Source organism: Saccostrea echinata, unplaced genomic scaffold, assembly GCF_033153115.1.
Source record: "Saccostrea echinata isolate AGI-Se365-2 ecotype Australia unplaced genomic scaffold, CSIRO_AGI_Sech_v1 ptg000037l, whole genome shotgun sequence".
Lineage (NCBI taxonomy): Eukaryota > Metazoa > Mollusca > Bivalvia > Ostreida > Ostreidae > Saccostrea > Saccostrea echinata.
In genome coordinates this window covers 651,408-669,057 of record NW_026889786.1, presented here as the reverse complement: position 1 = coordinate 669,057, position 17,650 = coordinate 651,408, and the positions used below count along the sequence as shown (strand labels likewise).

The window sequence follows — 17,650 nt, the reverse complement described above, 5'->3', positions numbered from 1 at the left end:
GATTTTATTGGACATGATAAACAATCTTCAACAACGGAGAACTCGGTCGTCATATTTCCAACAAAAAAAAAAATCTGCTGCCTCAAACTGTGTAATAAATCGGTCAGATGTAATTTAGTGTACATGCACAGTCAAAATATTTGTTTTTTGTTTTTGTCGAACAAATTATAGTTTGTTTATCATTCATTAAGCTTATTTCATAGATGATGATAATATAATGTTATCCCTAACATCATCGTGTGAGCGTATCCATTGATCCTCTTCTTGGTGTAGAAAATATACCAAAAATTCATTTACATCACTTTAAAATTGACAATGGAACGCTTATAGGATTCTACAAATAGAGATACAATCTATAATGTGATCATTCTAGATAATAGTAAATTACTTCGTGGCAGCAATAAAGTGTACGAGTATTCAGAATAAAGAAGCTTGGTGAACATGATGAGCGAAAAGCCTATAGTGTGACAAACATGAAGGTGAAAAATTTAATCTCAATTATATCAAAATTTTCCTTGATATTTCATCTAACATTGAAATATACTTTATGTAAAATCTCTACAATTGGCAAAAATCTGACACAAATTGAAATTATTTGCCTACGAAATAGCATACACACACTAAAGAGGGCAAAAAGAGTAATTTCCTCATACTATAACACTATTTTTCGATATGAGTTGGTCTTCGCTCCATTTTTTTGAAAGTTAATCCTCAACGTTTGCATAAAAATATACATTTTTTGGTTACCAAAAATATGGAGCAAAGACCCACTTTACCTTAAAAATGTACTTTTATGACAAAACATTCGCATCCTTACGAGAAATACTTGAAGTCCATTAAATCAAGGGTCATATCACAAACATGATTTAAATGTCCCTATTCATCAGAACTTGTGTCGTCTGGTGGTTACATGTAGCAGGCTAGTCTGGAAAGAAAATGATACTCAGAATTTTTACTGCTAGGGTTCGAACCCCACGAATACCACATTATTTTTTAATAAAAGAATAAATTTTGCCGAGAAAATTTTCTTCAGAAAAGTTTTGTTTATCATAATTTCATAAATTCCAATAATGAGAACTTTACTTTAAATACTAAATTCACAAATTGAACATGATTTTTATATATCTGAAGTTAGGCTTTCTGCACGCTATGTTCGCCCATCTCCTTACAAATCAAATTACGATTGTAAAATTGTTCGCATAATTTGCAAAAAAACAAAAAACAAAAAACATTTTTTGTTTCATGAAACATTTTAAATGCTGATTAAATTTCTGAAAGTTTATAAATAAAAAATCTGAGATGTGTGCAAAATCAAGGCTAAAAAGAGGACTTAAAACTATTGAAAGAATAAATGTATATAAAGTAGAGGTAAAGAAGATATACATGTTATCTTGGTCTTTTTTTTTTAATATAACATATCTTGCTGTATATATATCCTATAAATATAATCAGCTGTATTTACTAATTCATGCCCGGTATATTCTTTTGATTGGCACAATCTGACAATTTGTAGAGACGGTTTTTCACCGTTTGAGCCAAGGTGAAAACAGCAGTATCAAATCTATCTTTCCCTCCTGGTAGTTTTTTCTCTTCATATACCGAGAACAAATTCATTTCATCAGCCATGAATACGTACATTTTTTTTTTTTTCATATTTAGGCCTATATCATTATAGAATTTAAATATTTTACAACTTTTTTGAAACTTGATGTCATAGGTATACGGCACACTGTCGATGAAAGTCTTAAAATATAGTGTCTCCAGAATGTTGGATATCAGTGTTCTTTATAACTTAATTATGTTCGTCAAGAAGAAATAAATTAATATTATTTATTATAAATAAATCATTAATATTATCTATTAGCCAAAACATGATTAAAGAAACAAATAAAATATGTAAACAAATGAATAAATAAATTTGAAAAATAAAAATAAACAAAAAGGGTCATGAGGTGAAATGAAATTGTCCACCTGGTCATTAAATTCAGATTGAATGCAAGGAATATCTCTGTTTCGCAAAGAAACAAGCGAATATGCAATGACTAACCGAAACAATGATAGAAAATATCGTTCTAACACTCACACTTATTCTGATAATTTCCATTGCAAGTTGCTGTGACTAGATAAAAGGTCAAAGTTGAGAACCTGTATACATAAAGTGTCTTTAGCTTGAACAGTATGCGCAATCTCACATGCCAAGAAAATGGAATTGTAGAGAAAGACCGTTTCCTCTGGACTGTATTCTTTTTCCAAGCATACGGGCATGAAATCGTTGAATCATTTGTGGAAAGAAAGAGATAAAAAGCCAAAGTGAAAAGGGGAAAAAAGCTTCATTATATTTTTTACAGTCTTTGTGATGATTTTTATTTCCTTCACTCGAGTGTAAAATTTCTCTCTAACCACGTGCGTTTTAAATGATCAAAAGTGGCCAAAACGTATATCGTGAATCTCTCAAAGAGATTTTAATATGCGGTTGTGATAATTGTGTGATTTGAGATAGAAGGCATGTGCGCCCGAACTCATTTTTATCTACAATTATTTATATTACACACAGCTGGTTCAATACAGCAAAAAGCTTTGCCAAGGACACTCTGAAATCGAGGGCTGCCGAGCTCTGACATCAGTTTACGAGATCCTTCTGTAGGATGAACGGGTGCATCAATATTTAAATGTAATTCCAGAGAGACAGGGGCTTCATTATGGATTTAGGCTTGTGTTGTGTATTTTTTGTCATTTTCTTTGGTTCTGCGTGGTCTGATGTCATTTCCAGCGGCCAATATGCGGATCCAAGCAAAGCAGGTTTGATATTTTCAATTTTTATTTATTTATTGTATTGTATACAAAAGCTTTAATTTTTAATTTTTCTTTTTGGGGGGGGGGGTGACAAAAAGAAAAGAATATTTAGAGAATTTGATTATTGATATTTGGCTTTTAAAGTGATTTTACTAAATTATTCTGAGCCGTTTTAAACGTCAGCTATATACTTAATATTTACTTCCTTCTTTCATTTCCACTTGAATTTTTTTTCTCGATGAATAACAATGTTTTAAACTGTAATTAAAAACTGATCAAAGTTTGAATCCAGGAAATATTATTATAAAATATTTTACAATTCTAAAGAGAAGTCAAATATTTTTTAATTAGAAAAGAGGATTATTCGGTACTTTATTCCTACCTATCAAACTTGACAATAATACAACAGAAATGTTTTGTATTTCTGACTCTTATTGCTATAAAAAAACATGCATCTTTTATTAATATTTCATCACAGAGATATTTCTAACGACACAGCAGGTGTGTTAATACTTCAAAACAAAAAAAGATATTGAGTATTCGTGCTATAAGAAAACATCCTCACAAGAAAACAGCAGCATACATTGACCAGTTTTAATAAAATGGTATTTTTGTAATATTTTTTCAATACTTTTCTTTTTTCAAGAATACCGTGTTACGGACATTGCCTGCAATTCTGGAGGCCTAGCCTATTACAGAAACTTGCTGCGTTCCCGCCAAAGTCAAAGCAGACGACCGATTCCGTAAGACTTAACAGAACACTCCCTGTTGTTTCACACTAATTGAAATACTAATCAAACAATGTCCATTTTGCTGAAAAGAATTTTAAGGTTTTCTAAGGAAGCTTTTTAATTTGAAAGGGAAAGAGAACCAGACACTATTACCCCTGTTTTTTCGCATGAGTCAGTGAGGGCTTGTATAGTTTTCAGAGCATTAAACTGTATGAACTGGGTTTTAATAGAGGCATGTTTTCTGTTTTGAAGTACAAATGTATTAATTGTTGTGCAGTCCATGTGGAGTTGAGATCAACAGTTCTTGAAATTTGGGGATAGGTCTTTCACAGAATAGTTTTTTGTAGCTGGCATTGATATCATTTTTGTCTAATCTACGAAGAAGCCCATCCCCTCAACTGAATGTATCTTGAAACATACAACGTATAAAATCTTTTGTTACAATATCACAAAAAGTGTTCCCATACGTATTAATCAGGGTCTTAGAAATGTTTGTAGTCTAAACCTTTTGAACATTTCAACATAAATTGTTCAGATCTTCCTTCAGTCTTTATAAACTTTATTATCACTTTTCAACTTCAATCAGAAAAAAATGCTTTGAATGCACATACCAATGTATTACAGGAAAAGACGTCTTGAAAACGTTCTATATGCATACTACAGTGTTAGGCAGAATGGAAATAGCTCTGTAGATTGGAATATTGTTTTTGTAGATATATACCCTCACACCGGATGTACCCGCGAAACTTCCGGAGACGTCGAGCAGCAACAGCCGACCCAGCCCGTCTTTGGCAACATGGCGTCATTCCGTATGAAATAGACTCAAACTTCACTGGTATATCATAGTATTGTGTATATCGTGCATGTGTAAAAAGGAATATCAAAGGAGATGGGCGAACATAGCGTGCAGAAAGCCTATAGCTTCAGATATATAATAATGATGATCAATTTATGAATTCAGTATTTAGAATAAAGTTCTCATAATTGAAATTTATGAAATTATGATAAACAAAACTTTTCTGAGGAAAATTTTCCTCTAGACTACGCAAGTCCTGATGATTAGTGGCATTTAAATCATGTTTGTGATATGACCCTTGACTTAATGGACTTCAAGTATTTCTCGAAAAGATGCGAATGATATATCATAAAAGTATATTTTTAAGGTATAGTGGGTCCTTGCTCCATATTTTAGGAAACCAAAAAAATGTATATTTTTATGCAAACTTCGAGGATTAACTTTCGAAAAAATGGAGCGAAGACCCACTCATATCGAAAAATAGTGTTATAGTATGAGAAAATGACTCTTTTTGCCCTCTTCAGTGTGTGTACAATATTCCATAAGCAAATAATTTCAATCTTTGGGAGATTTTTGCAAATTGTAGAGATTTTACATAATGTATGTTTTAAGTTAGATGAAATATCAAGGAAAATTTTGAGATTTAAATTTTCACCTTCATGTTTGTCACACTATAGGCTTTTCGCTCGTCATGTTCACCCATCTTCTTAACGTACAAATATTAATATTTTCGTCTATGATGTGATAAGGGTTAAATAAATCTAACCCATTAAGCATGAAGTGTACATGTACCGCCCTTTCATAAATGTTTTCATTCCATAATTCTGTGTTAACAGCTAGTTTTTGGAATTTATTATAACTATTCAAATTAATACTAGGAGATCTGTCAAATTTGTCAAGAGTCAACCAGTAATTAGAATGAAATTGATATGATAGTACCAACCAACATTGATAAATAGCTTAAATGTCTTTTTGTCCTTGTCAAGTCCCGATTAATGAAAGTTCTGTACATTAAAACTTAGCTTTCCAAAAGGTCATCTTTATATCTGCTATGCGCCACTGGGAAAATTATACTTGCATCACCTTCGTAGAACGAACAACAGAACCCGATTTCATCGTATTCACAAAAAGACCATGTGGGTGAGAAATTGTATTTTCTTACTTTGATATTTCTATTCAACTTTACAGTATGATCTCTTTCAATGATAAATTTGTCTTTGGAAGGTGTTGCTCATTTGTTGGGAGAGAATTGCGAGGAGCGCAAGCAATTTCCATTGGGAAGAATTGTGATAAACTTGGCATTGTTGTTCATGAATTGGGTCATGTGATTGGATTCTGGCACGAACACACGCGCCCGGATAGAGATAAATACATACAAATTTTGACACAGAATATCCAAGAAAGTAAGTCATGTACCTCGTTCCTGAATGTGCTTAATCTGATATTTTATATATATATATATATATATATATATATATATATATATATATATATATATATATATATATATATATATATATATATATATATATTTATATATATATATAGGCATTTGTCCTTTCAGATCATGAAAATAATTTTGCAAAGATGTCAACATCCCAGATTAACTCACTCGGCGAGGAATATGATTTCTCTAGCATAATGCATTATGCCAGGAACACATTTGCAAGAACAACTGACTTAGATACAATAAAACCTATACCACAACAAAACCAAACAGTTCCTGAAATTGGTCAAAGGCAGCGTCTAAGTATTGGAGATATCATACAAACTAATAAGCTCTATAAATGTCCATGTAAGTGTTCCCGGGATACATGAGATGACGAACAACCTAAAGCTATCTCTGTTCATCAATTTTATTAATGACATGTGTTTGATTTTATGCGATTTTCCTCTTTCTATATGGGTCTTAAACATCATTTCTTACAACTTATTAAACCGTTAGATCAAACATATGCATTTGATAAACAATAGCAATTAATTCTAAGAGTATGCTATGGTTTCTTTTAAATATTGAAGCTTGTGGAGCTACCCACCTAGAATCTTCGGGAACCATATCGTTTAACTCAACTCGAGGTGTAGTCAAACAGTGTCAGTGGCGGATAACGGCGGCATATGGCGAAGTAATCATCCTGAACATAACCTCACTTGTTACAGTGGACACCTCAGACGTGTGTTCGAACAGCTTTCTCGAAATTAGAGACGGACACTACAAGATGTCGCCTTTACTTGGTAGACTTCACTCCTAGAACATATTTTTCAAATTTATTTAATTACTTTGTTAAGTATTCTTTCTGTAATTTACTCAGAGTAACATGCATTATTAATTAAATAAATCCATTTGCATGCCAGGCCGCTATTGCGGAACAACGGTTCCTCCACCCGTTGAATCCACAGGGAACAGACTGTGGTTAGAATTCCACTCAAGTTATTACCAAGATTCAGGATTTGTAGCAAAGTTTGAAGGTAAAAAAAATCACGCGATAGGTACCTGATAAACCTTCCTCATCGTAAAAGGTACATGTACTATTACGTCAAACTTTTTTTTTGCCTCTGCAGCAAAATGTGGCGGTTTGATCAACAAGGATTCCGGCCATTTGACCAGCCCTAATTACCCTGACGAATACCTTGCTAACAAAATATGCGAATGGGTGATTACAGTGTCCGAAGGGTATAAAGTAGCTCTTCAATTTGATTATTTAGATGTGAGCACATTTTTCCATGTTAAGATGAAACTTCTTTTTTTCTCGTGAAGATTCTGATGTTTTTCTCTACGTTTCCTTTATCACTTTCCATACAAGTCCATGGTTAAATAGTTCTTATTTCCCCAGGATCTTACCTTACACTATTTTAATTCTCATCCCCATGAAATCTTTATTTTCAAGATTGAAAACCACGACGACTGTGTATATGATCACTTGGAAGTACGAGATGGCACCGACAAGAGTGCTCCTATTTTGGCACTACTTTGTGGATATTCTGCACCTAAAGAAATCTTGTCCACATCTAACCAAATTTATATAAAATTCTTTTCTGATGATAGTGTAATGAAAAGAGGATTTTCCTTGAAATTTTTTAAAGGTAATATTACTCATTCTAATTTTATTAAATTTAGATCCTTTGATCCGCTCACCTACACAGAGGTGAGCGGATTGAATTAGATTGCGTAACTTCCATACTATATTGTCACTGTTTTCGCAGAGTAGATAATTTGCTATTTTTGTAAATATGCTGTGGTTAGTGAATAAATTGAAAATGCATATTAAAAATGTCTCCTTTTTTGCAAAAAAGAAATTGATGAGTGTGCTTTGGGGACTCATGGATGTGAACAGATCTGTATCAATACTATGGGAAGCTATAAATGCGACTGTAAACTGGGATTCGAACTTCACTCTGATGGCAAAAAATGTGAAGGTCAGTAATTTTTCATGATATTTGCATGAGCTTATCCTCAGAGAGGATTGGACATTAAGTTGCATGGAGGATATTTTCAAATGGGAAAACAAACTTTTACAAATGTTGCTCGCTATGACACAATCAAAGAAAAAAAAGTAGCGGAATAAATGCACATACAGCTCTGTTCTTGTATATATTAACTACTAAGGAGCAGTGGGACAAATTATTAGCAGATTGGTCACGTCTATTTTCAAACAATGTAATGGGAAAACATTTCGCAGACTCTTTACTTTTGTAGATGCTTGTGGTGGTTACCTGGAAAAGGCTGCAGGGACAATCTTCAGTCCTTCTTTTCCGGATACATATCCTCCCTCCAAGACGTGCATTTGGCAAGTGATGGCCCCAGACCAGTATAAGATCTCACTCAACTTCACTCATTTTGATGTTGAAGGAACAAATGTATGATGTCTCCTTGAGTCACAAAAGTTGTTCACAAATATAATGTCTGCTCAATTTTTTTGTTGTAGTGGATGGTAAGAAAAACTAGCATGCCTTAAACTAAACAGAAATAAGCCGAACATCACTATTAAATTTTGTACATGTATGTCCAGATGATGATTTTGAATATATGTGGATTCATATTTTTAAATTTAATCTTTGTCAATAATTTGTAATGCAGTAATATATTGATATAACGTAGGTGTTTCATTTTCTAGCAAGAATGTGAGTACGATTATGTTGAAATCACCAGTGGAGATGGCTACAATAAACCTTATGGCCGATTCTGTGGGAAACAGCTTCCGGACACTATCACATCCGAGTCCAATTCACTCCAAATCAAGTTCAACTCCGACGACTCCGTCCAGAACACTGGTTTCCAGGCAGAATATTTCATTGGTTTGACATCCTCCATTTTCTTAATAAAAAAAATTTGCTCCGACTTTTTTGAAATTTCATGTTCAATTTAATGGAAATTGAATTTAGATGAATCGTGTAATGTATGCAATCATGTGTATCGCCGTTTTCTGATTGACAGTTGTTGATGCAAATTTAGGATGGATAGCTATACGTTATCGTTTTATTTGTAGATAAGGACGAATGTGCCATACGTAAGGGTGGCTGCCAACACCTCTGTATAAATACAATAGGAAGTTACATGTGCGCATGTCATAACGGTTACACACTTCATGAAAATAAACATGATTGCAAGGAAGGTTAGATTACTATTACTTTCTGGACAAAAGGAACAGCATGTAACAAGAGCCAAAGACAATCATTTTTACAATCAAGATTTTGATTTTTAAAATAAAAATCGTTAATATAGATTGATGTATTTCTGAAAGATTACAGGTACCTAGAATCGATTCCGACTAGTAATAGAAATAAAAAATTGACACCTGGACATACTTTTTTTTCAGACGCTGAAGGTTGTAGACATTATCTCCGCAATCATAAAGGTGTAGTAGTAAGCCCCTTGTGGCCCAAATTCTATCCCAGCAAATCCAACTGCGAGTGGAACTTTAAGACAGCCCCAGGTCATCGGGTCAAGGTCACATTCGATGAATTCTCCATAGAACCCCATGATCAATGTCTTTACGATTATATTGAAGTTTTCACCACACCTACGAATCTTTTTGGAAAATTCTGCGGGGGCATATCTGATGTTCCTGCTTACATCTTATCGGAGGAAGAGGAGATGATCATTAAATTCAAATCAGATGGATCGGTCCAAAGAAAAGGATTTCAAGCGAGCTATTCTTCGGGTAAAATGAGAGAAAATCAATGAATGTAATTGTTCTCGGTGTCAATTTTAACATTAAACTAGAAGTATATATAATCAACAGTAAATAAATAGAATCAGAGACGTATGAAAGAATATGATAGAACACGTATTAAATTTTTTTTTCTGTCAAGTACTGATTTTGGCTACACAATTACATTTCGTATTACTGGTGTATTAAATAAAACTTTACGCTCCTGTCGAAGTATAGTCTTCTTGGTCGAGCAGAACATAATCTTTGCATTTGATTTCTTTAATCAAGTCTGTGGAGGGAACCTGAACGCGACCTCAAAGGCGAAGGTCTTTTATTCCCACGCCAAATATGGTGATCAAAACTACCCCAACAATGAAAAGTGTCAGTGGAGTATCCAGGCTTCCCCAGGGGCCAAAGTCAGTCTCGAGTTTACCGTGTTCGATCTAGAAGATGGCAAGGAAGAATGCGGGTAAAGAATTAATTACGTTTTCTTTTATCATCCGATTTCACTGAATTTTACATTCTAAAAATAATTATTAAAATGAAAACGTATTTTAACAACACACTTGCATAATAGGTACGATTCTAAAAATAATTATTAAAATGAAAACGTATTTTAATAACACACTTGCATTATAGGTACGATGTTGTTGAATTGTATGACGGTATAAAGGAAAAATCCAAGCTTTTAGGAGCTTATTGTGATGTAGAGGTAACTCATTTGTCTTCTTTTTTTTTCGTTGTGGGAGTATTATTGATAATTACTACAACAATATTTTGTACATTACGTTGCATTTGAACTTAAAGAAAATTGTCATACACTTTGGATGGGTTTGGAACTGGTAATGTTTTTTTTTTTGGCGGAAATTTGTTCCAGGTGTTAGGTAAAATTGTTATTGGTGGAAAAAAATTGTTATTGTAGATCCCAGCCAAAACTGTGACGTCATCGGACACTTTGATAATGGTTTTCAAGACTGATAGCACAGTGGCGTGGAAAGGATTCGCTGCAGAATACAAGGAAGTCCCATAAGTTATGATGATCAAGTCTTGCTTTGTAAATACGTGTACCCTGAGACACAGTGTGTTTCTGACATCCATAAAAAAAACAATGCCTTTACATAAGAACATATCTTAGCAACACTCACTGCAGGTGTTACTGAATATAATACTTTTTCAGTATGCCTTTATGGTGAGACTTGTACTGATCTCAATTCAGTCACCACTGATTCCTAATTTTGATTTTTATTAAATCTGTATTTTAAGACAGAAAAGCAGGAAAATCACTATTTTTTAAATTACTGTTTGAACTATCCTAAATATTTGGCATGTACCACTAAACCTGTTTAGGATAAGAAACAAATTTAAACAAAAATATTCTTTTTTTGTTATGTAACATTATTTCACAACAATAACACAAGTATTTGTATTATCACAGATACAAAAATGATATTTATAGCTTAACTTTTTTTTTCACTTTTCCACAGAGTACTGAACCATTTATTACTTCAACTAAATAAATCTTCAGTTATCGTGGATTTCTGAAGATCGTTGTAACTGAAATCATTCACTTGCTTATTTTCAGTAAATATCTAAGTGCAATTTTTTTTGTTGTTTTTGTCAAGTTAACAATATTTCATTTCAATCATATCCAGTTTTCCTGTGGATATTTTTAGCTCTGTCTGGTGGGTGACTCCACTTTTATTTCTTTATTTTCCACTTTGAGTTGGTCCTCTGATGCATTAGGGGTGGGGTTCTTCCAGTCTGGCATCTTTTTGTCCCAGAATTCACTGACTCGCTGGTTGATATTGTCGTTTTCCTCTCTCCACTCTCGCTGCCACTGTCGTAATTCTTGAACCTCAGGATCTTTTCTTACCTATACAGTACAAATAATAAAGAAATGTGCACATTAAAGTTTCTGTAATGCCTATTTTGTAATAAGCTCTTTCTATAGAAGTCTGTTGACAGAACAACTTCTTCAATGTGTTGATAAACAATATTGACATGGTTTCATATTGTAAACCAACTATTACTGGAAATGTACTTCTTTCCACTGGGCCATATTTCTGCAGAATCACAATTTCTGTTCAATCTACTGGTAGGAAAGTACACAGATTTCTTGGTTTACAGTTCTTTATCTTAAATGCACTTTAAGTACACTGTGACAAATTTCTGCAGAAAATTTGTGACTGTGTCCATAGCATAAATTAACCCAACATTGAAAAAAGTACAGAATTCGTGATAACTTTTTTTTTTACCATTTCATGACCAAGGAGACATTCTACATTAAAAAAAACACACAATTAAATAAATGTTTCATGGCAAGAAATATTTCCAAGTAAAAGAAGGTTGTGAAACTCACTGATAGATCTTGCTCTTGAATAAATGTTAACGATATTAAAAGTGTATTGTTAGAATGATAGCTACAATAACTGACCAGATATCCCCTCCACTGTGACTGAATGACCAAAGCTGCCTCCTCCTCGGTCCAAATGAGGGAAAGTGGGAGTGGAGGCCTGGGGCTGCCAAGTGAGAAATCAATTGTAGTAAATATTCCAAATCAAGTATTACAAGAAATAAATTTCACTTGTACAAACAAAAACAAACAAACACCCCCTTAAAAAAAGAAAGACAAGCAACAAAAACTTGTATCATCCTATTAAAATACTGTATGCAGGGAAATTTTCGCCCCCGTTTTATTTTCCCCCCTTCTCACTACTCACAGGTGGGTGAATTTAAAACGGGGCGAATTAAATATAACATTTTATAATTTCTTAAACAGAACTGTGACAGAGCGAATTTGAAACGGGGCAAAATTGTTTGCAAGTGAGAGAGGGCAAAAATAACACAGGGCGAAAATAATCCTGTATACAGTAAATTAAATTTGAATGAATGCTGTGAAAAAGAATTTATCATTGCATAATTCTCTGAGTTTTAATAATAAAACTGTATGATTCCTATTTCAAAATCATATATTTAATTTTTTTAACTGTTCTGGCATGAAGCCTTTTTTTCCTTCAAAATTTCACATCATGTGAACATGACACTTACTGAGTTTCCCAATGCTTTGCAACAAAAGGAATCTTCTCAAACTTGATGTCTTGTCTGTCATCATACTTAGGATTATTTCTAAAAATAGACAAAAATGTGCTCATCAAACTAAGAATTCTGAAATACAAAAAAAAATGTAAAAATAAATGAACAATATCTAATTCCAAAGTCAATGATAAATTTAAAAATGCTCACCTGTACAAATGTTCTGTGATGTAGTCTAATGCATTAAAAGCTGTTCTTTTTCTCTGGAAATTTAAAGACAATAATCATTTTGAAATACTGATACAAGTTTCAATAAAACATTACAATCATTATGCAATTTAAGAAAATTACAGTAATACTTTTATAATATTAAAAAAAAAATCCATTGACAACTTTCACAAAATTTAGGTAAGTAAGTTTATTTTTTAAATTCTTACTTCTAAACACTTTTCTTTCTTTGCCTGTCTTAGCATATCCTCTAATGCAGGCAATAGCCAAGGAAAAACATAATGTTCTAAATACTCCCTTGGTGTACCTGAGAAATAATTAAAATATCAGACATAAAAAAAACTATCAGCGAAAATGGGACTTGAACCTGTAACCTCAAGCTAACAGTGTGGTTTTATTGCCTGAGCTGCCAGGTTAGTGTGCTTTAACATTTAACATTTTTTGTGAGGTTTTTCAAGCTGAAAACTTTATAAAATCTTCCATACAACCTTTTCATTTTAATTAAGCAAGTAAATGTATCATGTAGAGAAAAGATGAGCCAGACTTGAACTTAAACCCAGCAATTTCTGCCAACCATAAGGTACTCAGGATTCAAGTATCGTAATCAAACAGCGGCGTTGGAACCAGGGGGAGGGGGCTTACCCCCCCCCTTTTTTTGCAAAGATAGACATAATATAGGCATTGAAAATTGGGGCTTAGCCCCTCCCAAAAATTTTTTGCTGGTTTAGTCCCCCCTACCATATTGCTTCCAACGCCTATGTGAGTATACATTATCAATTATATAATGATAAACCAATGAAATCAATGCAGTTTCAATCTTAGTAAACCAAAAGTTCAAAGTAAGATTTTTTGAAGAGCAATTCTCTCTTATTTCTTAAAATATTGGGTAAACATTTTTAAAGAAAAAGAAAGATCATTTTCTCTACATAACCTTACCAATACTATACCACATCAGTATTCTTTACTTACATGTATCTTTATGAGGTGGTGATGGGGGAGGTGATTGAGGAGTTTCAGGAGGTTTATCAGTGAATGTGTACCCCACGCATGACGGGTGACTGGCAGAGACATCTGCATCTTTCATCACATCAGCGTCAACTTGTACTCGTTCATGCATCTTTCCATAGAAAACAGGATTATGTTTGGCAGGATCAAAATCCTGATACTCTGTTTTGACTGACATTTCATCTTCAGACCGTGCTGGAGCTGATCTTGCAGCGAATTCTAGGTTTCAACAACATTCAATATGATCAAATGGTGGATAATATAACAGAAAAATTGGTTGTGCTTGATTCACTTCAATTCAATTGTTCGAAATATAATAGACAAGTCTAAAATTTTTACCTTTACATATTTCTTCCCAAAGATTTTTCTCAGGAACCCGCGTTATGACCGCCATGTTGTTTACATTAGATGCGAAGATCTGCCTATAAATTAACAAAGTTTATCAAAGAAACCAAACACAGAGAGATTATTAACTTTCTTAACACGGCAACAAATGTCATATATTTACAAAACATTCACAACAGCAAAAGGTCTTTTATTTGAATGAATACACTAAAATGAAAATATTTTTTTTTCATTTATTGGTTACCAAGGACTGTCGTATGTGCAGGCCGATCCCGATCAAATTATGTCGAGTTACCAGCATTCTGTAAATTGAGGGCGCGTCATTAAGCTAACACTGACCTCTAATCTAAGGAACAAATTACATCAAAATTCTGATTTTGTTGTTGTTGTTAATGTGGGTAGCACGTGACCTGTGTGTACACACTGAGTTATCAGCTCACCGCTGAAAAAAGCCAAGGTCTTCCAGGATTCGAATAAAAATAACAAATACGGATGAAATATCACTTTAAGAAAATGATACACATGCATGTGATCTTGGCTCTTATAAATTAGTATTTTAGACAGGGAACGCATCACTAACCAAGTGTCCACTCCTCGAGGACCTAGGGGCTTGTTTCAGCGAGGATAGTCCGAAATATCTGACGTTTTCCGGGCGTTTTTCACGATTTTGATATTTGACGTGCCAAGTTCCTGTGTATTTTGTGTAAATACATTGATTAGAATAAGAGATATATGTCTCTGTTAAAATTTGAAAACATGATATTATCACTTTTTTTTTCAATGTACATATAAAAGAAAATTAATGTAGAAATATTTTTTTTTTAATTTCGAATAATCAATGTATTTAGATAGACACAGAAAACTTACAATACAATTAATACGCTTGCACCTTCCTGGAGTGGAGCTGATCAAAACAATTGGTTGAAGATGACAGCTTAAAGTTCCTGCTGTTTGAGATAGACGTGTTTTTTAACCTAGCAAGTAAGTTTATAATTTAATAAAAATAAACATCTTTCATACCCCAACATCCTGTCGGGGGGGGGGGGGGGGTAGGAATCCCAAAGACGAATATACAGATGTTTCGGGAAAAATGTACCGCCTGCAACATAATGTCTTGATTCACATCTCCTCGTCACTTATACACCCTCTGAGATTTTTAAGTTCCTAAAATATTAAAATTTACATCCACTGAATATAATCTCCTTTATTTTATAACATCTCTAAGTAAACCGCCTTTTTAGATTTCTCGTGCAGTGGCTACATACAATGAGGTACATATCAATAATAAGATATTCTACTTTATATGATTATTTATACAGGCATAGATATAATCAATAAAATGTTTTTCTTTGTTTGTTAGTATGCTAATGCACGTTGTAACTAAAATGTTCTTTGGCAAGAATCTTCCCAGCAGGCACACAACGTTGTTTAAACGTTGAATATTAGTTGAAAATGTGTTTAGACGTTGATAAATCTAGATTCAATCTTGATTCAACGTTGACTTTTCAACGTTGAAAATGTAACGTTGATTCGACATTGAATTCAAATTGAGTTGAATTGCCAACATTGATTTAACGTCGGATCTTCGTTGAGCGGGAATCCTATTTTTCTCTGATAAGTAATTCGGACTATAATAATGTCGGACTATAACATTGTCGGACCATAACGAGGTCGGACTTAACAAAGTCGCACTACCGACTTTAATAACTATTACAACAAACAAGAATGGTAAATATATGTATTTTACAAATTCAGTGATTAATATGAATTCAGTACGAATTTGCCAATGTACGAATTAAGAGCATGCGCAGTAGGACATCAGGAAAATATTCAAAAAGACAGGATAACAGTTACTGGTAAGTTTTGATAATTTTAAGATTTTATATATACAGCTGTTTTAAGATTTTAAAAATATAACTCGATTTGGCATTTATCTTAATTGCTCGTGATTATGGATGTTTTCGAATTCCAACTGACGCCAATTTCAGTTCAATATTTTTTTTTTTAAAGAATGCATGAAGACCATATTGAAAACTATTCCATTGTATAGTTTGGTTAATTGCTCTTCATAGTTTGAGAGTATTACATATTGTGTATGTTATGTGTTAGGATATATAGCATAAACGGATCAAAGATTCTGTAAAAAAAAAAAGGGGGGGGGGGTGGCCACTTGAACATGTTGAACAGTGTTGAAAGGGGAAGTCTACCATCTCCACCGAAAGCTTTCGGGCAGTTTTCACGGCACACCGAGTCCCGTTTACATCCCATTCTCACATCTGTAACATCTTAAGGAACCCTGAATTTTTTATTTTCAGATTCTTATGGATCTGTCTTTGTATAGCTTTACTGGGGGGGGGGGGGGGGGGGGGGTTTGCAGTCAGGAATTCCCCGTCTGTTTTCCAGTATACATGTATCCCTTTCCCCCTTTTTTTATTTGATGAGTAAATCATTATTTTAAAAGTAATTTCCTCTTTTAATGATTTTTTTTTCATGTCTTGGATTTGAGTTTTTCTTGTAAATAATTGTTTCAGGCCCGTAGGAAGCAAATTTAGTTTGGGGGGCACAGCCATACATTTTCAGTCGACAGTTGAGGGGGCACTACCAAAAATTTCCTGACAAGCAAAAAAAAAAGGTCATCAACTACCAAAATTCCTTGACAAGCAAAAAAAAAAAAAAAAAAAAATAAAATGTCATCAGAGATTTTTATTGAGGGGCACAAGGCAAATAGTATCTATGTTTACTATAGTAATCTACATATCGCCCCCCCCCCCCCCCCTCGGTTCCTACGCCCAGGTGTTTTGTGAAATATTGAACTGCTGCACAAGTTTGGGTTGAGAAATTCATGTGTAAGTCTTTTGCTTTGATGCAACACAAGCTTTTAACAATTTTTTTCTTTACTTTCCTGTTACACTTTCAATTTACTTCATTTTATTTTGTGTTTTGTGAACAGTAGGCATGGCTTATAAAGAAATGGAAGAGATAGATTTAATCTCACGGCCAAACAATGATATAGATGTACCTTGTAAATGAAGGACATTCCAGCACCTCACAGCCTCCAGCAAATTAAGCAGCTGATGAATGTTAACACATGGAAATTAAATGGTACAGTGCATTAACCATTCTCATTACACTTTAAAAATTTGCATTTTAAAGATTTATTGATAAATATCATTTGCAATGGCAAGAAATTAACTAATTTTTGCATATAAGTATTTTTTTAATAATTCGTTTTTAATAATTATATTTGTCTTTGGATTGATTATTCATAATTTGGAAAAAAGCGCAAGATATTAATTGTTTGTTAAGGAAGCTCTAAACACTGCACACTAAAGAGTTCTACTTATAGGGTAGTTTTATGCAGTTAGAGTGATCTGCCCTTAGAAGTAAGATAGAAAAAAACCCCGGTTATTTACAGTTAATTACACAATTTGTAATAGATCAGAATATTCCTAGCATTATATTAGATCGAGAATAAGTAATTGGAATTCATTTTTCCATTAATTTTCCCAATATAAGTAAACAACGGTGATTTCTGCTCACGAGTAGTCCATTGTCTTTGAACATTTTTC

At 33.3% G+C, this 17,650-nt stretch overlaps 2 protein-coding genes across 2 annotated transcripts; one reads left to right on the top strand and one right to left on the bottom strand.

Annotated features, from left to right (window-relative positions):
- The first annotated feature begins 2,314 nt into the window (after window positions 1–2,314).
- Window positions 2,315–11,069, top strand: LOC133200141 (tolloid-like protein 1). Its single transcript, XM_061335894.1, has 18 exons — window positions 2,315–2,799; window positions 3,440–3,536; window positions 4,238–4,359; window positions 5,343–5,460; window positions 5,545–5,723; window positions 5,885–6,115; window positions 6,340–6,552; window positions 6,673–6,786; window positions 6,880–7,025; window positions 7,206–7,401; window positions 7,612–7,734; window positions 8,015–8,175; window positions 8,433–8,613; window positions 8,805–8,930; window positions 9,135–9,479; window positions 9,759–9,939; window positions 10,110–10,182; window positions 10,393–11,069. Exons 1-18 carry the CDS (start codon window positions 2,700–2,702, stop codon window positions 10,498–10,500), a joined length of 2,814 nt encoding a protein of 937 aa, XP_061191878.1. The 5' UTR covers window positions 2,315–2,699; the 3' UTR covers window positions 10,501–11,069.
- On the bottom strand, window positions 10,804–14,229 carry LOC133200149 (IQ domain-containing protein K-like). The gene is made up of 7 exons (XM_061335903.1): window positions 14,076–14,229; window positions 13,701–13,955; window positions 12,941–13,038; window positions 12,714–12,766; window positions 12,519–12,596; window positions 11,905–11,989; window positions 10,804–11,343 (listed from the first exon to the last, which is right to left on the bottom strand). Exons 1-7 carry the CDS (start codon window positions 14,128–14,130, stop codon window positions 11,140–11,142), a joined length of 828 nt encoding a protein of 275 aa, XP_061191887.1. The 5' UTR covers window positions 14,131–14,229; the 3' UTR covers window positions 10,804–11,139.
- Window positions 14,230–17,650: the final 3,421 nt, after the last annotated feature.